Genomic DNA, 25,499 nt, shown 5'->3' with positions numbered 1-25,499 from the left:
GGCGGGGGTTGGGGAAGTTCACCAGAGACAGAGTGGGGAGCAGAGCAGGCAGACTGACTGAAATACACTGCTGAGGGGAGCAGCAGGCGAGACAGGAGAGGTCTACTACACCATATGGGTTACTCCCTGGCCGGCCAGAGATCGAACTAGTGCTACAGAGGCTGCGGATTGCTTCATAGATCGATGCTTAACTCCTTGGACCACCAGGGAGGCCCTTCCCTAACTCTTTTAAGCTGTGTTCTGAAGACCTATTTTGCTGGACCCTCGGTCATAATCAGCTTTTATGATGAGTCCATAAATAATTTGAAAACTTAAGAAGAGACATCCACGATAGGCTTAAATGGTTCTGGGTTTGATGATTGAACTCACAGGATACCAACTTTCAGGTATCAGAGGGGCAGGGATGGGAGTAATATGCTTTCCACTGAAGCTACATATTTACTGTACTTTGCCCATTTAATATAGCACTCTGGTTATGCAGGAGAGTCAGGTTTATTAGCTGGGTATTGACAGTATTGTTTAAGATTAGCATATTATATTGTGGGGCACTCCTGTGTGGTATGATTGCTTTTCCCGTTGTTGTGTGCACTGGGTATTTCTTGGATATTGGTTCTTTGCCTGTTAAATTCTTGTGTCTAACCTCTAACCTAGACAGAGTTCCAGGTTTTGAAATTTAGAGAAAATATTTTACATGTTTTTTATGTTTTTATTTATGCTATTGGACTCCACTGACAAGCATTGAGCACTCTGTAAGTGCCCACTACTACTTAATATCATGACCTATTTACGTATCGCCAGGAGTTAGTTTTTTTTGTTAAGTAAGACTGAAATGTAAAGCGTGAACCTACTGCTTTGTTTTTTCTGAGGTATTTGTTATTGCTTTAGCCTGCAGGTTCATTCTGGGAGCAGGAGTATTAGTATTGACATTAACGAAATTGGTCATAAACATATCTCTGCATCTCACAGAATCTAATCAAACTGATAAGATTTGTAGTTTCATTAATAACATCTAAGAATAGACTGTAATTTATTAATTTTTATTAGTCACTTTATCATTCTGCCCTTTGAGAAATCTGTATGAAATCTTTGAGGACTTTGTCATGAGCAAGGATTATGAAAGCTGTAAAAATGTAACCTCTTCTTTTACCTAGAAAAATAACAATTCCAATAGGAAAACCAAACAAAGGGTCAGATAAAACCAAACTAAGAGCTAAACCTAGAAAACTGATTCTAGAACTGAAGCTACTGGAGGAGGAGGAGGAGGGCTGAAGACAGTGGGAGGAAGCACAATGAGCTATGGTGTTTTGTTGGTGGGTGCAGTGTGGTAACAGACCCTGAAAGCTGGTTATCTTATACTTCTAAAACACAAACAACAATGTAAACTAGTGTTACTCAATGAAAAAAGAAAAAAAAAATACTGGTTCCATTAATTATAAGATGTAACTATGTGCATAAGCTTCTTGTTATGCTAAAGAAGTAACTCCATTCCTGGGGAATGAAATTAGAGGTAGAACCCAGTCTACCCTACTGTAGCTGGCATTTTATGATCATTTTTCCTGTTCTGTGTGCACAGATTTACAAAGAATGCTAATAATAAACTTGTTCTGTTTATTGTCGTATATTTTATAAAATATCTGTGCCCAGACATTTTTGTAGGTCTTTATTAAAATGTTGTTCACCCACATAGACTCCAAGAACTGTGAAGCTGTAATTTATAAATAAATTAAGATTTCCACACCCTCCCCCTATTTCCCAGGTTCACTTGTTTATTTATTGATTTAGGAAACCCTTATAAAATATTTACATATGTGAGATAGTGTGTTAGGTACTCTGTAATTATAATAACAGTTAACTATGTTAGAATGTGATCAAATCATATGCTTTGAAGCCAGAGTGCCATATCTAAATTGCAGCTCAACTAGTTGGTAGCTGTGTGACTGTACAAGTCAACTCATCTCTCTGTTTCAATCTAGTTGTCTCTAACTAGAGATGTATAGGTACGTATTGCTGCTGTAGCAGATTGCAACAAATTTAGTGGCTTAACAGCATGAATATAATATGTCAGTGTTCTAAAGGTGAGAAGATTATAGGCTCAAATGGTTTCACTACTACAAATCTCCTAAGCAAAATCAAGGTGCCTCAATCTGGGTTCCTGGAGCAGGCTCAGGAGGAGAATCTGTGTGCAGGCTCATTCAGGTTGTTGGAGTTTGCAGTTCACCTTATAGTAAGCCCAAAGACCCTGTTTCCTTGCTGGTTTCTCAGCATCCAAAGGCTATTCATGTTCTCAGGCTTGTGACCTCGTTTCATCTTCAAAGTTAGCAACAGCTCATTGTTCTATCTAATACATTAGCAGGTTTTTATAAATCCTTTTGTGACGCTTAATGAGGAAATGATATGCTACTTCAATATATCTGGCGCCAGGAAGCTGACTATTTTGGTTCTGTTTAATGACTGGCTTTCTTGTGGCTCTGAGACATATCATTGTAGAGATTAGCATTTTGCCAGTTGTTTTATTTTTTTTCTCCCTGAGACATAACATAGATAATTTCTTGACCATTGAAAAGCCAAAGCACATGACAAGCACTAGGATGAATATCCACTTTAGAATTAGGGGCAATCCCTGATAGAGGCCCAGCATTGCTGCCTGTGATCATAATCTTTTTTTAATGAGATCAAAAACTTGTCACGTGTCTCAATGTTTACTGCTTAATCTGGAACAAAATTTTTTATGATACAATCTTCTTTAAGTGCCAGTGTTTTACCTGTACAAAATGTGTTCTGTGCTAGTTTTATGTTTATGTTTTAGAATTGAGAAATGGATCAAAGTTAGCCAACAACAAATAAAAGCTTTCAAGAACACTCAAATAATTTAAACTGGCACTTTGCACAAACGGAGAAAGTTTGTTCTAATTATAGGAAAAGATGTTAAGGAATATGATGATTGTTTGAATATTAACCATTATTCCATCTTCAAAGTTTTCTTAAGTCTTTCAGACTCATGAACTGTATCATTCTAATTTTTGTTCCAATTTAATTCTAGAAGTAACTACAGTTTAAACCAGTTAAAATGGCTTCATACTTCTGCAGAGATGCATTTCCTTTCTATTCTGAGGCTCTTCTGTGGAGCTTCATTGCTGAGCAGCCTGCCTTCTGATCACCAAACAACCCTTTCTTACCATTGAAATACTCACTGTAATCTTAGTCCTACATAAACTCCAACTCAGTTAGTTCTGTAAATGGCCTAAATTAGTCCACATTTAAGGCATATTTGAAATATAGATGTTTCTTTATTCCTATACTCTTGTCTTTCTTACTATCTGTATGTCTTAAAAGTATATCAATCTATTCAAACTCTTTAAATCACATTTTTATATTCAAGGCATTGAGGGGATTTAAAAGATATTTAAAACTAAACCACAAACTCTGGAAGAGTTTACCTTTGCCAGTTTGTGAGGTTTTACTATAACCGACTACAGACATCAAATATATTATCAATGAGGGCCTCTCTGGTGGCCCAAGGGGTTAAGATACAACCTATGAAGCTATCCGCAGCCTCTGCAGCAAGAGTTCGATCCCTGGCCAGGGAGCTAAACATGGTGCAGCAGACCTCTCCTGTCTTGCCTGCTGCTCCCCTCAGCAGTGTATTTCAGTAGATCTGATTGTTCTGCTCCCCACTCTGTCTCTGGTGAATCCTCTCACCCACCACACGTCTGGCCTGTACCCCAGTTCTTGTATACATAAATAAATAAACCTTTAAATATATATATATTATCAACGAGGCCTCCTGAATTCTTCTTTATTATTGCAGACTGTGCACTCCCAATCCCCCCAGCCTAGTTACTATTTTTGTAATGTCTATTATGTTATGTCTCTCTCACTAGAAGAGATGCTCCGTGAAGGCAAGGATTTCTCTTTCCTTTGTTTCCTGATGGATCCCAAATGTGTAGAATTGTGCCTGGCATGGAATAGTCACTCAATAACTAATGAATGACTATGTTTTCCTTACATGTTATTTCATATATAAAATAATTTTCATGTGTAAAACAAACACGATACATCCAAACAACATCCAGAATCTACTCATGTCTTATCAGCTCACCTCTCTGAACTGGTCCAGACTATATTCTTTCTTTTCTGGACTGTCATGATAGCCTCCTTACTTGTCTCCCTGCTTTCAACTCTGCCCCCTATAATCTAGACAGCACAGTGGCCAGAGAGGCACTTTTAAGTTTCCCCACAGCTCAGAACACTCACTTGGGAAAAAAAATAAATAAGGTTATGATTTGTCGTAGTGCTGAATGACCTACCTGCCTCTCCCTCACTGCTGCCTGATTTCATTTCCTGTCATGCTCCCACTCTCCACACCACCACTTGGTCCCAGACCCAAGGTTGCCCAGGGTCTTGGCACTTGGTATTTCCACTGCTAGGAACAGAATATTCTTCATTCCCTTCAGCACTCTGTTCAGTTGCTGCATGTCAGAGGCACCTTTCCTGACACTAGTAAGGTAAACACATTAATGGCCTTCTCTGACATCCCATTGTTCTGCAACACTCTGCTTTACTCCCCCTTCTCCTGTTTTACATTTGTTTATACATTTGTGTCCCCACTTCACAGATTGCTCTCTGTCTCCCCACCTAGAATGTTTCACAAGAACTTGTTTTGTTCATGCTTCTTCCTTAGTGTTAGAGAATGTCAGCCATGTAGAAAACACGTGATAAACATTACACATAGTATGTGATAAGTATATATTCTGACTGAAAATACCTAAAAATAACAGCATTGCTAACTCTTTATAACATGAGAGAGCTGTTGAGAGAGATATATAGTCAAAATATAGAAAGCAATTCAAAAATAATGCAAGCAACAATTATTCCAAGTTTTCTTTCTTGTAAACATCAAAAGGCATCTTTTTAGGTACATTTGCTCCAAAACTTGTCCACTAGGTTCTGTGCTCAATATTCTCGTGCAAACCTCTAAAGGTGCTAAGCAATTATTCTTCTTGTGTAGGAAATCTTGTCTGTAGCATTGCTGCAAGCTGACAGCGATGGTGGCATTTACCACATTTTTCTGAAAACAGTGAAAGTTGGCAGATTCTCAGTATGTTTTTAGATAATCAATATGACTCAAGGTGATGAGGAATGTCATATTAATTCAGGTTTTTATTGCACTGTCATTATATATGAACAAAGATTAAAGTTCAAATATGTGCTGCTGCTGTGAGAACCACTGTGTAGTTCATATACTCAGCTAGTGAGTGAATCTATAGATTCATCTTCCAACATAGCAAATGGAAATGCTTTTTGGTAGAAAGAGAGCAAAAGTTATTTTTTGTTAATTACTTGCTTTTTAAGAACATGGTGTTTTTTTTCCTCTTCATGCCATAAAATACTAAATGTTATTTTGCTAAATTTAGACTCTGAATATAACCTTGGAACCATGCAAAACCTGGGGAAGGTCATGGTTCAAGGGTCCTCACCCATGTGCTTACAGTTGCAAGAGGCAATTCAGGTGAAGGGTTAATAAACAATGGGGTTTATTAACAGGGAGAATTGAAAAAAAGAAGTGTTTCTAAGGCCACAAATGGCCAGCAGTCCTACACCAGGGAGTGGTTGCACATCTAGTAGTACAAAACCAAAAGCTGCTTGTGCAACATGGCATTGGCCCGTTGACGACAGCCCGGAGCTGGTGGCACACTGGCAAGTGGTGGACCAGGAGCCAACTCCAGGTGGCTGCCAGAGGTAGTCACAGGTGGTGCTGCTGAGGCAGCACCGCAGCAGCCAGCAGCAGCGATCTGAAGGCAAGGCTGGGCAGTGCCGACAGCAACAGCACCAAGAGTTGGTACTGGACAAATGGGAGGCAGAGTATGAGAAATGGGTAGTCTTCAATTATTTTTAAACACTTCAGAATGAATTATCTACATTTCTTAGCTGTCAGTGCTAGTAAATATCATGATGCAGTGCCACATGTTTTGATGTATCACCAAGTATTTGAAAATGATTTCTGTTTTTCTCAAAGTAATTGAAGTTAGTATGAAAAAGTTATACTATCAAGATATCTGTTTCATCCAAATTGTTGTATAATTCATTGGATCATATTGTGTTCATTAAGAAATAACTATTCTGGGGCCTCTCTGGTGGCGCAAAGGGTGACACAACCTATGAAGCTCATCACAGCCACTACAGTACAAGTTTGATCCCCGGTCAGGGAGGTAACCCACATGATGCAACAGACCTCTCCTGACTCGCCCACTGCTCCCCTGAGCAGTGTGTTTCAGTCGATCTGCCTGTTCTGTTCCCCACTCTGTCTCTGGTGAATCCTCTCACCCCCCAAAACTCTGGCCTGTACCCCTGTTCTTGTATGTATAAATATATTTTTTTTAAAGATTGATTTATTTATTTATACAAGCACTGGATACAGCCAGAAGCGCAGGAGGGTGAGAGAATTCACCAGAGCCAGAGCAGAGAGCAGAACAGGCAGACTGATGAAATACACTGCTGAGGGGAGCAGCGGGCATGGCAGGAGAGGTCTGTCACGCCATGTGAGACCCTCGTCAGGGGCCATGGATCGAACCAGCGCTACAGAGGCTGTGGGCAGCTTCACAGCCCAGTGCTCAACCACTGCACCACCAAGGGAGGCCCTGTATAAATAAATCTTAAAAAAAAAAAAAAAAGAATTACCTATTCTAATCATAAATAGATATTATTGAAAACAGTTCTAGCTCAGATTGAAATCTACATATTCTTGACATTGCTGTTTTGGACAACATCAATGGCTCTAATATTCAATATGTGAAATGGAGTCATTAAGAAGACATTTCATTAAAACCTTATTGCACTCGGGGTGTCCCTGGTGGCGCAAGCGGTTAAGCACCGCACTATGAAGCAATCCATAGCCTCTGCAGCAACGAGTTCCATCCCCAGCCAGCCAGGGAGATACCCACATGGTGAGGCAGACCTCTCCTGTCTCGCCCACTGCTCCCCTCAGCAATGTATTTCAGTCAGTCTGCCTGTTCTGTTCTCCACTCTGTCTCTGGTGGATCCTCTCACCCCCCCCCCAACTCTGGCCTGTACCCCAGCTCTTGTATGCATAAATAAATAAATCTTTTAAAAAAATAAAACCTCATTGCATTCATAAAACCCAATTAATAAAGATAAGTTATTTTTCGGGGCCTCTTTGGTGGCGCAGGTGGTTGAGCGCCACACTGTGAAGCTGCAGCCTCTGCAGCGCGGGTTCGATCCCATCCAGCCAGCGCGAATCCCACTCGGCGCAGCAGACCTCTCCTGTTATGTCCGCTGTTCCCCTCAGCAGTGTATTTCATCAGTCTTCCTGTTCTGTTCCCCTCTCTGTCTCCAGTGAATCCTCTCACCCTCCCATACATCTGGCCTGTACCCCAGTTCTTGTATAAAAATAAATAAATCTTTAAAAAAAAAGATAAGTTATTTTGTCTATTTAAAAAATTCAAAACACTAGCATGTGTCAACCACTCTGTTCTTAGCACTGTACAATTGTCAGCTCATTTCATCATCATCGAAATCCTGTGATGTAGGTAACATTTTCATTTATGTATGAGGAAATAGAGTTTAGTAAAGAGTCTGAGCTCACACATGTAGTAGGCATAGAACCAGCATCCTAACCCTGGGAGGTTACACCCAGCCTGGCTTCTTACATGCATTGTTCTCTCAGAGGCACTTTATGTGACCTCCTGTGTATTTTGTCTGTTTCCACTTCCTATAGTTACATCATGTTATCCATGCATTTGTAAGACTAATTTCTCCTAGTGCATCTCGTTTGCCTCAGTGTCTTTTAATTCATTTGACTAAAGCAGTTGATTTACCTAAAGTCAGGAATCCAGAAATCTAATCTGTCTGTTATAACTGAATTAAGTTTTTATTCTCCTACACAACTGTCTAAAGGATGGTTTATGATTATTCCCATAAAGTATTTGCTATGAAAGATGTGTATTTTCCTCTACTCTAAAGTGGTATACAGAATTAGTTAAATTAGTAATCTAAATATTGATGAAACAAATCCTTGAGAATTGAAGAAAACTTTTCATATATCTGCCTGTGAAGCTTGGCTCATCTAATATTTCTCACTATGTATGAGCTTATTATGCTTTTGTATGAAGCATACAAATTCTCAACTATGACACATAAGAGAGTTTAAAAACTATATGGAAATTTAAAGTTTTCTTCAGTTTTCTCTATGTATAGATTTCTGATCACTTAGTATCACATAGGATGACCCAGGCAGGTCCCTTGTATTAAATTTTATTTAACCAAATATTCTTGTTTTTAACAAATTTGAACACAAAAATAAAATGGAAGTTTCTTCCATGGATTAAAAGGTATGTTAATTTTGGACAAGAAAACACAAAATTAAAATATGAGCCCATTTTATATACAAATAGATGTCATGATTTTCAGAATGCCTTAAATAAGCAGTTCTTTGACATAAAAAAAGTCAGATGCTTAAGGATCAAATAGACAAACTGCCTATCTCATCCTTCAGGAATTATTTTCTGAATCAAATGTTAAATTTTATTATACCTGTATGTTTTTGTTATTATTACTGTGAAATATGCCTGAGAGCATTTTTTATTCTTTTTCTTTCCAGATGACAGAAATGATAATCAGGAGAGTAGCTTAAGAGATTTACTAAGAGAGCTGCCGGAAACCCACTACTCTCTCCTCAAGTACCTGTGCCAGTTCTTGGCCAAAGTAGCTGAGCACCATGTGCAGAATCGCATGAATGTTGACAATCTTGCCACCGTGTTTGGGCCAAATTGCTTTCAGTAAGTTAGTGGGATTTTACTGTTAATATCATCACATAGCCCTTTTCCTTTACTACTGCCTGAAATTACAGTTATGCAGAAGCATATTTCAGGTTGAAAAGTCAATCAGTTTATGTTGGAGAAGTTCTGTCTTGCTATTGGGCATTCACCTTATTTTTCATCCCAGTTTTATTTATTTATTTATTTATTAAAGATTTATTTATTTATTTATGCAAGCACTGGGTACAGTCAGAAGCGCGGGAGGGTGAGAAAATTCACCAGAGCCAGAGGGGAGAGCAGAGCAGGCAGACTGATGAAATACACTGCTGAGGGGAGCAGCGGGGGGCAGGAGAGGTCTGCGGGCCATATTGGACCCTCGCCGGGTGGCTGGGTAATAAACCTGCGCTGCAGAGGCTGCGGACAGCTTCACAGCCCAGCACTCAACCGCTGCGCCAACGGGGAGGCCCTCATCCCAGTTTTAAAAGAAAGAGGGTATATCCTCTTATGAAATCATAGTTTGAAATATTTCAAACTACTTTATTTGAAATTATAGAAATAAGTTTTCCTTTCACTAAAATGGGCATTTAAAAAAGTCCAATCTGAACTTTAACAGAAAGGAAGGGGTATGATGCAGTGTTTTTTTTTAATAGAGATAAAATTTAAATCATTGCTAGTAGACAAATTACAAGCAAATATGTCAGTAACAAAAATGCAACTTTATCTACATTTTCTAGAAATAGATTAGAAATAAACTAGCCTTTTTTTTGTGGGTTATCTATACCAGCAACCACTAGAACTCTTATAAAGCTTAATTTATTTTCTGTTATTCCTTTAAATTCTTTAATTGTTTATATGTAAAACATGATTTTGTAATTCAGGGACTTTCTTTTTAATTCTGTTGTCAATCCCCACTGATATCAAACATATCCTCTAGTTATGAGGAGATAGAGAGGAGAGAGGGGGAAGGAGAGAGCTGGGAAAGGAAAGAGCGAGGGAAGAATAACACTCATCCTATAAAAGCTCTCAGAAATTCTCAGCAAGTTTTTTTTTTTTTTTAAACTTTTCCATTCCATTAATCTACAAGACTCATTCAGCTACCAGGAACTATAGTAATATTACAAACTTCAGAACCACTGTCTATATATAAACTCTGGCGAATAGTGAATGCAGAGTTCCAGAACATTCGCCATCTACTATGGAGAAAAGTTCTACCTTATAGCTATACCCATTGGAACCTTAGAGATTTATATTTTAAATAACACCATCTTGTAGGACATGATAGGGTCGCATGAATACAGATCTCAAAATGCATGTACCGTCCCATTTTTATCTTATTCAGAATCTGTTTTTGTTCTTTATTTGGTGATCTACATGGAAGAAAAGAAGGGGCAAATAGAAAACTGCTCAGAAATACTGAAATTGGATTAAAGAGGGGGTGAAATGAATTTGCATATAGAATGCTTATTTAATAACGCACAGATCCATACTTCATTCTGTCTTTTTGAACTAAGCTTGATCTGGAATTTCTGGAAACCTGCTTCAATTAGTCAATCAAAATACCAAATAAGCAATAAGCTCTTATTGTAGCCACTATTAGTTAATTTAGCTTAGTTTTTATTGTGGTAAAATATTCATAGCATGAAATTTACAGTTTTAAACAGTTTTAAGTGTATAATTAGATGGCATTAAGTACATTCACACTGATATGTTTCTAACAAGGTGAAATTCTCATGAAATAATGTTAATTTTTAAAAGAAAATAAATTTTAGATAGAAAATTATGTTGGCTATGCCATGCATATTTATACAAAATGGAAGGAAATACACCAATGATACATTTGACTCTTGAACAATTAACTCTTGAACAAAGCAATTCCTCCATGCAGTGGAAAAGCCACATATGAAACCTAGTCAGCCTTCTGTAAACAAAGGTACTGCATTTGTGGACTCAAAAGTGTTTGGTTGAATCTGTGAATGCAAAGCCCACAGATAGAAAAAAAAAAAATGTATAAGTGGATCTGAGCAATTCAGACTTCTTTTGTTCACAGGACAACTTGATGTTGACTCTTGGTGTTCTGAATATTGGGCTTCTTAGGTGACACTTAATTACCAGGTTTTCAGCATCTCTTTCCAGTTTCAAGTTTGTTAATTTAGATGATTGGGTAATGTTATTATTGTACAATAAAGAATATAGTGATATATAGAATAAAAATTAAAACTCCTCTTGTAGTCCCTCTATTCCAACCTCTCCTCCTAGAGGTAAAATTAATAAGTATATATTCTTTTATCCTTCTTTCTGAACAGTCATTAATCTATTTTTAAATTTGATGGGACCATAGAGTATATATTGTGAATCTTTGATAGTTTTTTTGCTAGCACTAACGTTTTATGTCAGTGTATGTATATACCTCAATCTTTTTAACTATTGACTACTGTGAATTTGTCTTAAGTTATCCAATTCATGAATTTCCCTCTACTAATGAGCAAAGGTTGTCATCTTTTTTTTTTTTTTTTAAATATTAAATTTTATTTTTATATTCCCCCATACAATTGCAAACGCCCCATTCTGACCCCAATCCTTCCCCTCCCGCCCCCCACCCCCCAAAAAGTGTCTCTGGTTCATAGTTTTTTGTTGATTTTGATTTTCACTTTCTTATATTCATTTTCCTGGTCCCTTAATTAAGTTTTCTAGATTCCTGCTATGAGTGAGACCATCCGGTATTTTTCTTTTTCTTTTTGGCTTATTTCGCTGAGCATGATCCCTTCCAGTGCCATCCATGTTGCTGCAAATTGCATGTGTTTATCTTTTTTGAATGCTGAGTAATATTCCATGGTATATATGTACCACATCTTCTTGATCCAGTCATCTATTTTTGGGCATTTGGGTTGTTTCCAAAGCTTAGCTATTGTAAACAGTGCTGCTATAAACATAGGAGTGCAGGTGCTCTTTGGAATTGATATTTCTGTGTCCTTTGGGTAAATACCTAGGAGTGGAATTGCTGGATCATATGGAAGCTCTATGTTTAGTAGGTCCAGAAATCTCCACACAGCTCTCCATAATGGTTGGACCAGTTTGCACTCCCACCAACAGTGCAGAAGAGTTCCTTTTTCTCCACATCCTCGCCAACATTTGTTGTTGCTAGTTTTTTAATATGTGCCATTCTCACTGGTGTGAGATGTATCTCATGGTAGTTTTGATTTGCATTTCCCTGATTACAAGTGATGTTGAACATTTTTTCATATGTCTGTTGGCCATTTGCATTTCCTCTCAGAGAAGTTTCTTTTTAGCTCTTCTGCCCATTTTTTGACTGGATTATTTTCTTTGTTGTTGCTGAGTCTCATCAGCTCTTTGCAGATTTTTGTGATCAGTCCTTTATCATTAGTGTTGGGTGCAAAAATGTTCTCCCAGTTGGTGGGGTTTCTCTTTGGTTTTGTTATTGTCTCTTTTGCTGTGCAGAAGCTCTTTAATTTGATGTAGTCCCAGCTGTTTATCTTTCTCTTCACTATCACTGCTTTGGGTGATGTGTCTGTAAAGATGTCTTTGATGTGCAAATCCCGTAGTGTTTCGCCTATATTTCCTTCTATGTATTTTATGGTTTCAGTCTTATGTCTAGTTCTTTAATCCATTTTGAGTTGATTTTTGTATGGTGTGAGGTAGTGGTCAAGCTTCATTCTTTTGCATGTAGCGACCCAGTTTTCCAGCACCATTTATTGAACAAACTTTCTTTGCTCCAATGCATAGTCTTTGCTCCTTTGTCAAAGATTAGTTGACCATAAATCTGTGGGTTTATTTCTGGATTTTCTATTCGATTCCATTGGTCTGTATGTCTGTTCTTGTTCCAATACCATGCAGTTTTGATGATTATGGCTTTGTAGTATAGTTTGAAGTCTGGGAGTGTGATGCCTCCATTTCCTTCTTTTTTTTTTCAGTAGAGCTTTGGCTATTCGGGGTTTTTGGTGATTCCATATGAATTTCATCAATAATTGTTCTATTTCTTTGAAGAATGCCATTGAGATTTTGATTGGAATAGCATTGAATCTGTATATTGCTTTGGGTAGGATGGCCATTTTAATAATGTTTATTCTTCCAATCCATGAGCAGGGGATGTCTTTCCATTTCTTTGTGTCTTCTTCTATTTCTTTAACAGTGTTTTATAGTTTTCTTTGTATAGGTCCTTTACCTCTTTTGTTAGATTTATTCCCAAATATTTGATTTTTTTGTTTCGATAATAAAAGGGTGGTTTTTTGATTTCTTCTTCTTCAGATTTATTGTTTGTGTATAGGAAGGCTACTGACTTTTGCGTGTTGATTTTGTATCCTGCACTTTACTGAATTGATTGATGAGTTGAATTAGTTTTTCTGTGGAGATTTTGGGGTTCTCTATGTATATTATCATATCATCTGCAAATAGTGATAGTTTGACTTCTTCTTTTCCAATTTGGATTCCTTGGATGTCTTTCTCTTGTCTTATTGCTCTGGCTAGGACTTCCAGTATTATATTGAAAAGCAGTGGTGAGAGTGGACATCCTTGTCTTGTTCCAGATCTTAATGGAATTGCTTTCAGCTTTTCACCATTGAGAATGATACTGGCTGTTGGCTTGTCATAGATGGCCTTTATGATGTTGAGGTATGTTCCTTGTATCCCAAGAATTTCAAGGGCTTTTATCATGAATGGGTGTTGCACTTTGTCGAAAGCTTTCTCAGCATCTATTGATATTATCATATGGTTTTTATATTTCTTTTTGTTGATGTGTTGGATAACGTTGATTGATTTTCGGATGTTAAACCATCCTTGTCCCTGGAATGAATCCAACTTGGTCGTGGTGAATTATCTTATGGATACATTGTTGGATTCTGATAGCTAAATTTTATTGAGGATTTTGCATCAGTGTTCATTAGGGAGATTGCCTATAGTTTTCCTTTTTTGTGTTGTCCTTATTCGGTTTTGGTATTAGTGTAATATTGGCTTCATAGAACGTGTTTGGTATTGTCCCTTCCTTCTCAATTTTTTGGAAGAGTTTGTGAAGGATAGGCACTAATTCGTCTCTGAATGTTTGGTAGAATTCATTTGTAATCCATCAGGTCCTGGGCTTTTGTTTTTGGGAGGTTTTTTAATTACCATTTCAATTTCGCTGCTTGTAATTGGTCTGTTTAGGTGTTCTATTTCTTCTTTATCTAGCTTTGGGTGATTGTAGAGTTGTAGGAATTTGTCCATCTCCTCTAGATTGTTGAACTTGTTTCCATATAACTGTCATAGTAGTTACTGATTATTCTTTTGATTTCTGCTGTGTCCGTTGTGATTTCCCTCTTTCATTTATGATTCTGTGTATTTGTGCTTTCTCCCTTTTTCCTTTTGAGCCTGGCTAGGGTTTGTCTATTTTATTTATTTTTTCAAAGAACCAGCTCTTGGTTTCATTGATCTTTTGGATTGTTTTTTAGTTTCAATTTCATTTATTTCTGCTTTGTTTTTATTATTTCTTTTCTTCTACTGGTCTGGGTTTTTTTTGTTGTTCTTTTTCTAGATCTTTGAGCTTCGAGATTAGGTTGTTTCTTTGAGTTCTTTCTTGTTTTTTGATGTGAGCTTCTATTGCTATATATTTTCCTCTTATTACTGCTTTTGCTGCATCCCATACATTTAGGATATTGGTGTCCTCCTTGTCATTCAATTCAAAGAATTTTTTAATTTCTTCTTTGATCTCCTCGTTAGTCCAGTGGTCTTCCAGTAGTGTGGCTTTTAATCTCCATGAGGTAGGATAGTACCTTGCCTTCTTTTTATGATTTATTTCTAGTTTGATGCCTTCGTGGTCAGAAAAGATGGTTGGTATGATTTCAATCTTGGTGTATCTGTTGATGTTTGTCTTGTGCCCCAGTATGTGATCGATCCTGGAGAATGATCCGTGTGCGCTTGAGAAAAAATGTGTACTCCGTTTTTTTGGGTTTAGTGTTCTATAGTGTCTGTTAAGCCCAAATGCTCTAGGTCCTTATTTAGAGCTTTAGTTTCTTTACTTATTTTTTGTCTTGTTGATCTATCCATTGTTGATAGTAGTGTGTTGAAGTCTCCCACTACATATGTGTTTTCTCTGATGTCTGTTTTCAGAGAGGACAACAGTTGTCTGATATATTTTGGTGCTCTTTCGTTTGGTGAGTATATGTTAATGAGTGTTATTTCTTCTTGAAGTATTGTCCCCTTAATCATAATGTAGTGACCATTGGGGTCTCTTTTATTTTTTTGAGTTTGAAGTCTGTTTTATCTGATATAAGTATAGCTGTTCCTGCTTTCTTTTTTGGCCCATTTGCTTGTAGGATTGTTTTCCATCCTTTGACTTTGAGCCTATTTTTATCTTTTGTAGCTAAATGTGTTCCTGGAGACAGCAAAAGGTTGGGTTTTGTTTCTTAATCCAGGCTGCAACTCTGTGTCTTTTTATTGAAGAGTTTAGTCCATTTACATTTAGAGTTAATATTGATATGTTAGCATCTGTATTTGCCATTATGTTTGTCTTTCCTTTGATTTTATTTATTTATTCTTTTAATAACTTTTTTTTTTTTTTGGTCTTCTTTCGTTGTTATTCGTCCCTCTGAGGTTCTGGCTTTAGGATTCCTTGTAGTATTTTTTGGAGTGGGGGTTTAGTCGCAATGAAATTCCGGAGTTTCTCTTTGTCTGGGAAGGTCCATATTCTTTCTTCATGGAGGAAAGAGAGCTTTGCGGATAGAGTATTCTTGGTTGGCATCTGTTTTCTTGGAGTCTGTTGACTATGTCCCTCCACTCTCTCCTTGCCCGTAGTGTTTCTTCAGAGAAGTCTGATGTCAGCCTGATTGGTTTTCCTTTGAATGTTATCTGTTTCTTCCCTCTTGTCAGCTTCATTATTTTTTCCTTGTCCTGGATTCTTGGGAGCTTTACTATTATGTGTCTTGCTGTGTTTTTCCTTTCGTCGTGGAAGTTTGGTGTTCTTCTTGCTTCTTGTATATCAATTTTCAGCTCCTTCTTCTCATTTGGGAAGTTCTCTTCAATTATATCCATGAATATTTTCTCTGTTCCTACATCTCTCTCCTCTCCTTCTGGAATTCCTATAACTCTTATATTTCCTTTCCTCATGGAGTCAGATAGTTCCCGAAGTCTTTCTTCATTCTTTTTCCTTCGTACTTCTCTTTCCTTTTCTGTTTTGGTTCTTTTTATTTCTGTGTCTTCAAGATTACTTATTCGTTCTTCCATTTCATCTATTCTGCTTTCATTGCTTTTCCCAGAGTTCTTTAGTTCCTCCATTAATTCTTTGATCTCCTGCATTTCTCTTACTTCCCTCTTTAGGGACTCAATTTCCTTCTTCTGATCTATCACTTTTTTAATCATGGCAATTTTAAATTCTCTTTCTGGAAGGCTCAGAAGTTCTTCCAAGTTGCTGTCGTTGCAATCTGGGGAGTGGTTTTCTTTTTGTGGTGTGCTTCTTTCCTGAGGAGTTTTTAGGTTGCGTGTGGTTCTTCTACTCCCTACTGTCTGTTTTCTAATTTGTCGTATGCGTTGGGACACTGTGTTGCTCGGACTGACTGACATCTTGGGTGAACTTCTCCGCTCCCCTCTGGCTCTTCCAGGAGCCATCTCTGTCTTCTGGGGGAGCTTTCTGCTGGTTTTAGGCAGTTTTTACTGAAGAAATGTCCCTGTTCTCAAATGGCGAAGTGGGATGCAGTCCCTGCGCCTCCGGTTTCAGGCACACTCTTCTGCGCACCCAGTCTGCCCCAGACGTGGGTGCCTGCTCCCTCTGTGGGCTCAGACTGCTGGTCGGAAGGGCCCTGGCGTGGAATAACTTCCCGGCTGGCCACTGGGTCCTCCAGAAACCTTCTGCCCTTTTCAAGCAGTCTTAAGAAATGTCCTGTTTTATAGGGTGTTAGTGACTTTTTTTTTTCCTGGTCGCTAGGTGGCGCCAGAGATCTCTCCTATTGTCCTTGGGGGGCTGTTTTTCGCCTCCCCCCACCCCGTGGGACAGAGAACAGAGCGGGAATGGTAGGGTACACCTCAACAGCTTTGGGGTGCTGTGTCTGCCTTGTGCCCCACCGTCGTGGAGAAACCACGCCCCGAATTTTCGTGCCCCGGGTCTCAGTTCAAAGCCCTCAGTTCCAGGACGCGGGCTGTAGCCCAGTTCAGTGGCGCGGGAATGGCGCCTTTTGCACAGCTCCCGTGCCTGGGCGCCTGGTTCCTGCTCACTCAGGGAGGGACCTTCACCTCAGTGAGGACCTCCGCGAGTCTCCCCGCAAGCCTAGGTCGTCTCCCCGCAAGCCTAGGTCGCAGGCGCGGGGACCTGGGCAGCCGAGATCCAGGTCTGCACTTGCTTTTCAAGCGCACCGAGCGCGCCGCGTTTCCGCGCCAGCTTACCGGCAGCCCGGGCTGTGTGCGCGTCTCCCGGGGTCTTTGTTCTTCTCTAATGGCGCCCGGAGCTGTTCGCTCACAGCCGCGGCGGATCCTGCAGGGTTCGCCTCAGCTCCCGTTCACGGGGTGTGGTGGCTGCAATAGTTCCTTTCCACTCACAGTCCCGCTTGCTGCGTCGTTTGTTCTTGTGGGCCGTTTTGGTTTGTTGTTTCCTCCTCTCTGCCGGTCGGAGAGTGCCGCCTCTGTGGGCGGGGGAGGGGAGCAGGGTTCTGCGCTTCCCTCCCTTCTAGTCCTCTTTTATGGCCAGTTTCTTCTTCGGGCAGTTCACTGGCGTCACCCGTTTATCTTCCGTGTCCCAGTTCTCACTGGGACCTGCCGCTTTTCCTCCCTATTCACTTTTTTTAATGGGAGATCTTACTCGCAGCGTCTCCTCGCCGCCATGTTGCTCCGCCCCCTTCTGAAAATCATTTCAGGTTGTCATCTTTTTATATTAAAAGGGAGTTGCAGTGAACATCCTGACTGTGACCATGTACATCTGTAGCTGCAACTGTTGCTTTTGCTTTGTTTTTTTTTAAAGATTTATTTATTTATGCATACTAGAGCTGGGGTACAGGCCAGAGATGCAGGGCGTGAGAGGACTCACCAGAGACAGAGTGGGGAACAGAACAGGCAGATCGATGGAAACACACTGCTTAGGGGAGCAGTGGGCGAGACAGGAGAGGTCTGCCATGTGGGTTTCTCCTTGGCCAGCCAGGATCGAACTTGTGCTGTGGAGGCTGCGAGTTGCCTCACAGTGTGGTGCTTAACCCCTTGTACCACCAGGGAGGCCCTGCAACTGTTGCTTTTGAATAGATAACCTAGAAGGGAAATTGTTTGAGGGATTTATACATTTCAAAATTAACATGTTGGAGCTTTCAGAGGGCTGTAACAATTCATGTTTTCCACTGCCCCCCCATCTCCCTGTAGCCTTGTATTGCTGAGTTTTGTAAAATAATGTAAATTCTTTTTGATCTAGTGGACAAATATGATACCTACTTGTAAAATTAAGTGTAGATTTTAGATTTTAGTGGGCAGGCATTGCTATTTGTAGTTCTCTGTACCCCTTCTTCATATCTTGGACTTGTTTTTAATTTTATTTTTTGACTCATTGCTTTGTAGGCGTTCTTTCAGTCTTCTAGAAAGTAATCTTTTGTCTGGTATAAAAATTGTAAAAGTGTTGTCTTTTTATGTATTTACCTTTTAGCTTTATAATTTTTATAATATTAATTTTTAATGTCTTAATGTTTACTTAAATGTGTCAAGTCTTTTTACTTTTGGGGATTTATGTCTTCCTTAATATTCTAAACAATATTTCTTGCTTAATAATATCATTTAGGTAGTGCAATGTAAATATCCTTTTGCTACCTTTACAAGTTTTTAATGATATGGTTTTTTACCTTATCTCTGTTTTTGTATATATCATATATGGAACCAGTTTAATTTTTCCTCGGATAGATAGCTAACTGTTGCCAAACTTCATTGAGAGAATGAATCTCCATGCTAATTTAATAGTGCCAACTTTGTGACATATTAACTTCCCAAACATAGGAGTTTGTTTGAGGACTTATAATGGCTCCTTCCTGTCCTTCTCCATTTTTCTTTCTTTCTTTTTTTTTTTTAAGATTGATTTATTTATTTATACAAGCACTGGATACAGTCAGAAGCGCAGGAGGGTGAGAGAATTCATCAGAGCCAGAACAGGGTGCAGAGAAGGCAGACTGACAAAATACACTGCTGAGGGGAGCAGAGGGCGCAGCAGGAGAGGTCTGCGCGCCATGTGGGACCCTCGCCCGGCAGCCGAGGATCGAAGGATCGAACCAGCGCTGCAGAGGCTGTGGGCAGCTTCGCAGCCCAGCACTAAACTGCTGCGCCACCAGGGGAGGCCCTCTCCTCCATTTTTCTATTGTACCTTTCGTTTAAGAGGAATTTTGGAATCTCCGTAGTGTTATACTTGATTTTGTTTGCCTGATCACTAATGGCACTCATACTTATTCATGTGTTTATTAGCTATTTGTGTTTCTTTGGAGAAGTACTTGTTCAGATCCTCTGATCATTTTTTAATTGGGTGATTTGTCTCTATTGTTAAGTTGAAAAATTCCTTTATATAATTGGTTTAAGTCTGTTCTAGACATAAGATTTGCAAATGTTTCTCCACATTTCTGTTAGTCACTTTTCATTTTATGTCCTTTTAGGCACAAAAGTTTTTAATTTTTGTGAGATCCTGTATATCTACTTTTTTTGTTACTGATGTTCTTGATGTAGAAATATTAGGATCAGCTTGTCAATCTCTGCAAAAACAACTAGTTGGTATTTTTGATGAAATTCTGTTGAATCTGTAGCTGGTATTTTTGATGAAATTCTGTTGAATCTGTAGATCTGTTTGGGGAGTGTTGTCATCTTAGTAGTATTAAATCTTTCAGTTTTATCCAGCAAATCCATTTCAATCCATGTACTTATGTCTAATTTCTTTCAACAATGTTTTAGTTTTCAAAGCACAAGTTCTACACCTTTTTTGTTAAATCTATTCGTAAATACTCTTGGATGCTATATTCTAAATATAATGTTTTCATAATTTTATTTTCAGATTGTCCATTACTGCTGCTAACATAATCTTAATTTGCATTTACTGTTTTTATGAATGAAGTTGAGCATCTTTATGGTAAAGACACATTTGCTTTTAATGTGTTTGTTAGTGCCTTCTGCCCATTTTCCTATCAGGCATTTTCCTTCCTTGCTGAATATTTTTTTTTCCCCCTAGTAGACAAATTCAGAACTCTATTTTTCCTCATTTTGTCATATCACTCTCAATATTGTTGTATCACTTCTTGTCATGAGTTGGAATGTGAATTTTGGACTTTGAATGATAAGGCCTTCCACATATGCTTATATTCAAGATACTGTATTTTTGCTTCCTGGCATCATAAAGATTTTTATGTCGTTTTCTTTCATCTCTTGCAGAAAAGTAAATTAATGGTACCGTATCTTTAACTTGTGACCTGTAGTTGCATGATCATCGTGTGTCTGTGTATAATTAGGTATTTGGGCAACATTAGTAAGTGTTAGATGAGATCAGCTAGATTTGTAGACACAAACAGGATGTGTAACCAGATAAGCCTACCATGTTGCTGTCACTTTATCTGCTAACTTCTACTAAGCAGCTTTGTTTGGTTTGCAGCCCAGATGTTACTTTGGGGAAATTAGTAATTTGGATTGAAGAGTGTAGACAGTTCAAAAATTTTAACAAGTTGAAAATTTAGGAAAAATTAAGGCATCATCTAGGTTCATATATTTATTCATAGATCACTATCCATATATTTATAAACTGTTAGCATATATCTAGTTATTAAAAAAGGTTCTTCACTTAATTGGTAACGTAATTGTATTATTCCCACACTCCATACACGTTTTTGACATATTAAAGAATAGAAGATTGGAAAATATGCCTCTCTCTGCTTCAACCTGTACCAGTCGTGACACCATTGCCTGTACTTCTCTACTATCAACCCTGCTGTCACTATTAACTGAGCATCAGTTTTGTGGTTGCCTTTATTTTCAAAAGGGTGTAAGTTCACTTTTTAATTACACTAGTAACCTATGCTCATTTTAAATCAACGTTTGCCAACCAAATTACGACTATATGAAGATGAAAATAAAAGTCATCTATAATTCTATCCATTTTCAATCACTGTTCACATTTTGGCTTGTGTGCTTCCATAGTCATTTTTCTGCATGCTCCTGTTCTTATTTATATTTTGTTTAATTAGAGATTGCATAATAAATTACTACTGCTTTACAATCTCTATTTAAAATTTAATGTTTAAGGCCTCCCCAGTGGCGCAGCGGTTGAGCGCTGAGTTGCAAAGCTACCCGCAGCCTCTGCAGCGCTGGTTTGATCCCCGACTGCTCCCTGGCCACCTGAGGAGGGTCCCACATGGTGCGCAGATCTCTCCTGCCGCCTGCTGCTCCCCTCAGCAGTGTACTTCGGTCTTCTGCCTCTTCTGCTCCCCGCTCTGGCTCTGGTGAATTCTCTCACCCTCCCCCTCTTCTGACTGTACCCAGTGCTTGTATAAATAAATAAAAAAAAATCTTAAAAAAAAAGCAAACATTGTACAAAAATGAACAATGATGTAAAATATATATAAATAAATAATTAAAAATAAAAATAAAATTTAATGTTTATCATGATATTTTTCCATATTTATAAAAATAATTCTACATCCATTATTGGTAATGACAGCATAGCATTTTGATCTTTTGATCAATCTCCTTTATTTATGCCATCCCTCCAATGGCATTTATAATTTTTTTTGGCCAGAATAATAATAAATAATATTTATTGCATGCTGACTAAGTTTCTGGCAGTGTTCTGGGTGCTTTTCATTTATTTGCTTATTTTATCCTTAAAACCCTTATATGGCGGGAACTATTATTATCTCTATTTTACACATGAAGAAACTGAAGCACGGAAAGTTTAACTTGCTCAAGGTCACATGGCTAAGAGAGTAGAGCCAGGATTCTGAATCCAGACAGCCTGGCTCCTCAGCTCCAAGCTCTTAATCACTACTCTGTAAATGTTTCCCTGTAAACAGCATTGCAGGCACTATTCTTGAACATACATTTTTCACACTTCACTAATTATTTTCTTTGGATGTACTTTTAGAAGTAGACTTGCCTAGTCAAAGAGTATTCATATCATCCAATATTTTTCTTCATTAAAAGGTTGTGCCAGTTCATGCTGTGAACAACAAGCAGTCTAAGTATATCCCCGTCCCAGACCCTCTCCGGTCCAGTGTTAGCATTCTTTTTCACATTAGACAACATAATAGGTGAATATTCTTTTTAAGTTTTGATTACTATCAAGTTTAACATATTTGTAAGCCTATTTTCCCTATGTATTTTTTATTGTAAATTGCCTTTTTATACTATCATGTTTTTCTAAGTTGATGCTCTTTTAAGAAAACAAGTTGCAAAATATCCTTTTGTAGTACAACTTTTTATCTAGTGTTATGTATAACAAACTTTTTTTAACAACTCATGATTTAATTTTGAATCTCATCATTCTTTTTACTATAATGAAGCTTAAAAATTTTATTAATCCTGTGTATCAATTTGTGTTGTGTTTGATGATAAGCTTACAAAGGTCTTCTACCCCAAGGTTGTAAGGACATTTACTTACATTGTCTCAACATTTTTACAGTTTATATTTTAATATTTAATGTTGACTAAAGATGAAAAAGTTGAAAAATGATGGGAAAGTTGATGTCTTTAGAAAATATATGATAGGGAATAAAGAGCTATTAAATTTCTCATTTCATTTTAGTGTATTTGTAATTTTTTATTATTTAGGTACTGAGTTCTAGTGAAATTTGGTTTGGAATAAGGTGTGACTGAAGTACATAATTTTTCACTGAAATAATTAGCCTGCTAACCAAGTAAGGTCTAGGGGATAATTCATACTTTACCAAGTAATTCAAAATGTCACTTTTAACATTATTTTAAATTCTTAAACATATTTTGGTCTTCTCTGAACTCTGTTATACTACCTAAATCTGTCTGCTTATTTAGTGCTAGTTTCATACCCTTTATATTTTAATGCCTTAAGTGGTATTCTTCCATTTAATAATTTTTTAGGATTTTTCTGGCTAGTTATATGTATGTGGTCTCAAAAAAAAAAAAAAAACCCTTCTAGTTTTAGAAATTCCCATTGACCTTTTAGGTTTAATCAGGTTTATTTGCAATAGTTAATACTGAGTTATTTATTTAATAAAGTGACACTCTCCCATTCCATTTTGTTTTCTAAAACTGTGGAAGCTTGAAAAAATAGGTAAAATTGCATATAGTAAAAATCAACCACTTATTAAAGATAACTTATTTTTTATCTATTTCCTTCTAGATTTCCTCATGTATATATTGTTTTAAAAAATTTATCAGTCTTAATTTATACACCTTTTAAGTCCTGGGTTTTTTGGTAAAACAATTGAATTATAAAATTTTCCCATTATTTAAATCCTTTAGTTTATATCATTTTTTATTTGTGCGTAGCCAGAAGAGGACAGATTTGTGTATATTAAATTCTGTGTATATACATAAGTGTAAAATCATTTGTTCCTCCAAGTAAATCCGTAAGCATAATTGTTATATTGATGGATAAAAACTGAAGTGTACAAATTGTCATTTTTTTTAAGTGAACAAATTGTCATTTGTTCTGTTCCAATTGAAAATCTGAATTTGGCAGGAGAATAATCAACTGCTTCTTTAAAGAACAATAGCAAAACAGTCAGAGTGGTAGAGAAAGAGTTCTATCCTTGTCCCATGGTCAGATGTATAAAAATATTAGATTGAACTAATAGTTCAAAATGACAACTATTATAATTTCATATAATTCAGTTCAATAGTAAGCTAAACTCGATTGTCCTGATATTATCAATTAAGAGTATGAGTTTGAAATACATAAGTACTTAACCATACATATCGAAGGTGATATTGCAAATTCTCCAATAGATGTTTGCTTTATATGTTTTCAGGAATCATGATGGTTTATAAATTTATATGAACCATACATTGTATTATTCCAATATTCTGTGTGAAGGGTAAACTTTATTACTTTGGTTAGTGTTCGTAATAATGCTTTCAAGTTTTTGTTTTTCAAACAAATGTAATAAAAAGAATTTTTTTCTGTCTTGGTCTCACTTGAGGTGGCAGTAGTCTAACCTTAAATCTGCAAGTAAGTGCCTAACAAATAAGTTGCTTACTTGCAACATATAAGATTTGCAACCAATAGTATTTATATATACAGTGTAATTTAGTATTTTTTTTTCTTTTGTGAAATAATAACTTACTTTGTTAAATTGCAAAGAGCAATGATTGCTTTCCATGGTACTCTCAAGCAGTACATTTTAGGTTGATGCTGATATGAAAAAGGATGAAGTAGATGATTTGCAGGTCTTTTATGCCATCCATGTGATGCAGTGTTTTTTAAATGTGTGAACTCTTCTCTGGAGAGTATCTGTCTAGAGAATAACTGGGCTTAGTGGTCATACGTTGATGATTGATACCAAAGTCAAAGATTTCTTATCCTTTGAAAAAATAATCCCTTTTGTCTTTCAATCTCTTTGAGAATGCAGTGATTAAGCATTAACATCTGCCTGGCAGTTAACCATCATATGGAAAAAGACAGGGTCCCACATAAATTCAAGGTCTTGTAAGTCAGTTTGTTATTTATTAAAGAGAGGTGCTCAGCCAGAAGTCATCAGTACTGCCCTGCTAAATACTACCATAAAAAATGAAATTGTATGTTTCTATTCAAACATACTTTCAAAGGGCTTCTGTATTCATGATCTTGCTTATTTCTTATATCAATCTTAGGAAGAGAGCAGCCCAGATGATTTTATTTCACAAAGACTGATATGAGGTTCCATGGTATGACTAATGGGTAGGTGTTAAGGATTGGCCACAAGTTATATAACAGTTAGTAAGCAGGAGAACTAAGAATAGTGTTTCCTCTGACTCTTGGTCTGTTGTGTTTTCCACTAGATCGCATATATTCTCAAAATAAAAATACAGAAGCTGTTATTTACTTTACCATATTTTAACTTGTCTGTCTTAGGTTATTTATGGGATTAGTGACCTTCATTATATCACTTGCATTAGTGGCCTAGGAATGTATAGTCAGTTTTAGGTTAGTTTTGAAAATTAAAGAAAGCATTTAAAATAAACATTCTTTCTCTTTGTGGGAAAAAAAAGCAAATTTAGATTCTGATAATTCTGCTCATCTCATTTTTCATACCTCTGAAAGAAAATTCAAGTGAAAACAAATTCAAAGCAAAAAATAATAATAATAATACTGTGTGGTTGATGTTTCTAAGACTTCAAATTGAAAATTAGTGCCATATGGCTTGTTCAAAAATAATCCTGAAAATAGCTATTGACCTTTTAAATTATTTGTATCATCATTCAGTGATAAATTGCAAATTTAAGCATACAATAAATACTTAAATATACTCGGAGGTGTGATCCTGAGTTGCTGAGAAAGTCCTGTGGGAAATTTATATTCTCAGCATTACATGTGAGAGTGTGCATGTACACTATATATTAATCTCTAGAATTATCTAATACCCCTGTGTCTGCCTTCTGCAGATACAGTTGTCTTTTATTTTGTGCCGTAAGGTTACTAAAGAGGTTCTTGGAGAATTCTACTTCCTCCTCTATCATTAACCACCTTTACAACTTAATTTCACTAATCCTCTATTTCCTACTAGATGGTATATGAATTTCCTTCCAGCATTAAGACTATATATAATTTTAGTTTTCTTTAATTTTTATTGTGTTGTT

At 37.2% G+C, this 25,499-nt stretch overlaps 1 protein-coding gene across 6 annotated transcripts in view; it reads left to right on the top strand.

Annotated features, from left to right (window-relative positions):
* Positions 1-25,499, top strand: part of FAM13A (family with sequence similarity 13 member A) — a 269,649-nt gene that overhangs the window by 47,034 nt on the left and 197,116 nt on the right. For all 6 annotated transcript variants that reach the window (XM_054688133.1, XM_054688132.1, XM_054688131.1 and 3 more), the window contains exon 4: positions 8,618-8,795. In XM_054688133.1, coding sequence (XP_054544108.1) covers positions 8,618-8,795 — 178 coding nt within the window. The remainder of the gene's footprint in view (positions 1-8,617; positions 8,796-25,499) is intronic.

The sequence above is a fragment of the Talpa occidentalis genome, unplaced genomic scaffold (genome assembly GCF_014898055.3).
Source record: "Talpa occidentalis isolate TD23 unplaced genomic scaffold, MPIMG_talOcc4v2.1 talOcc4.6, whole genome shotgun sequence".
NCBI classification, from domain to species: domain Eukaryota; kingdom Metazoa; phylum Chordata; class Mammalia; order Eulipotyphla; family Talpidae; genus Talpa; species Talpa occidentalis.
This window is presented reverse-complemented; position numbering and strand designations above follow the sequence as displayed.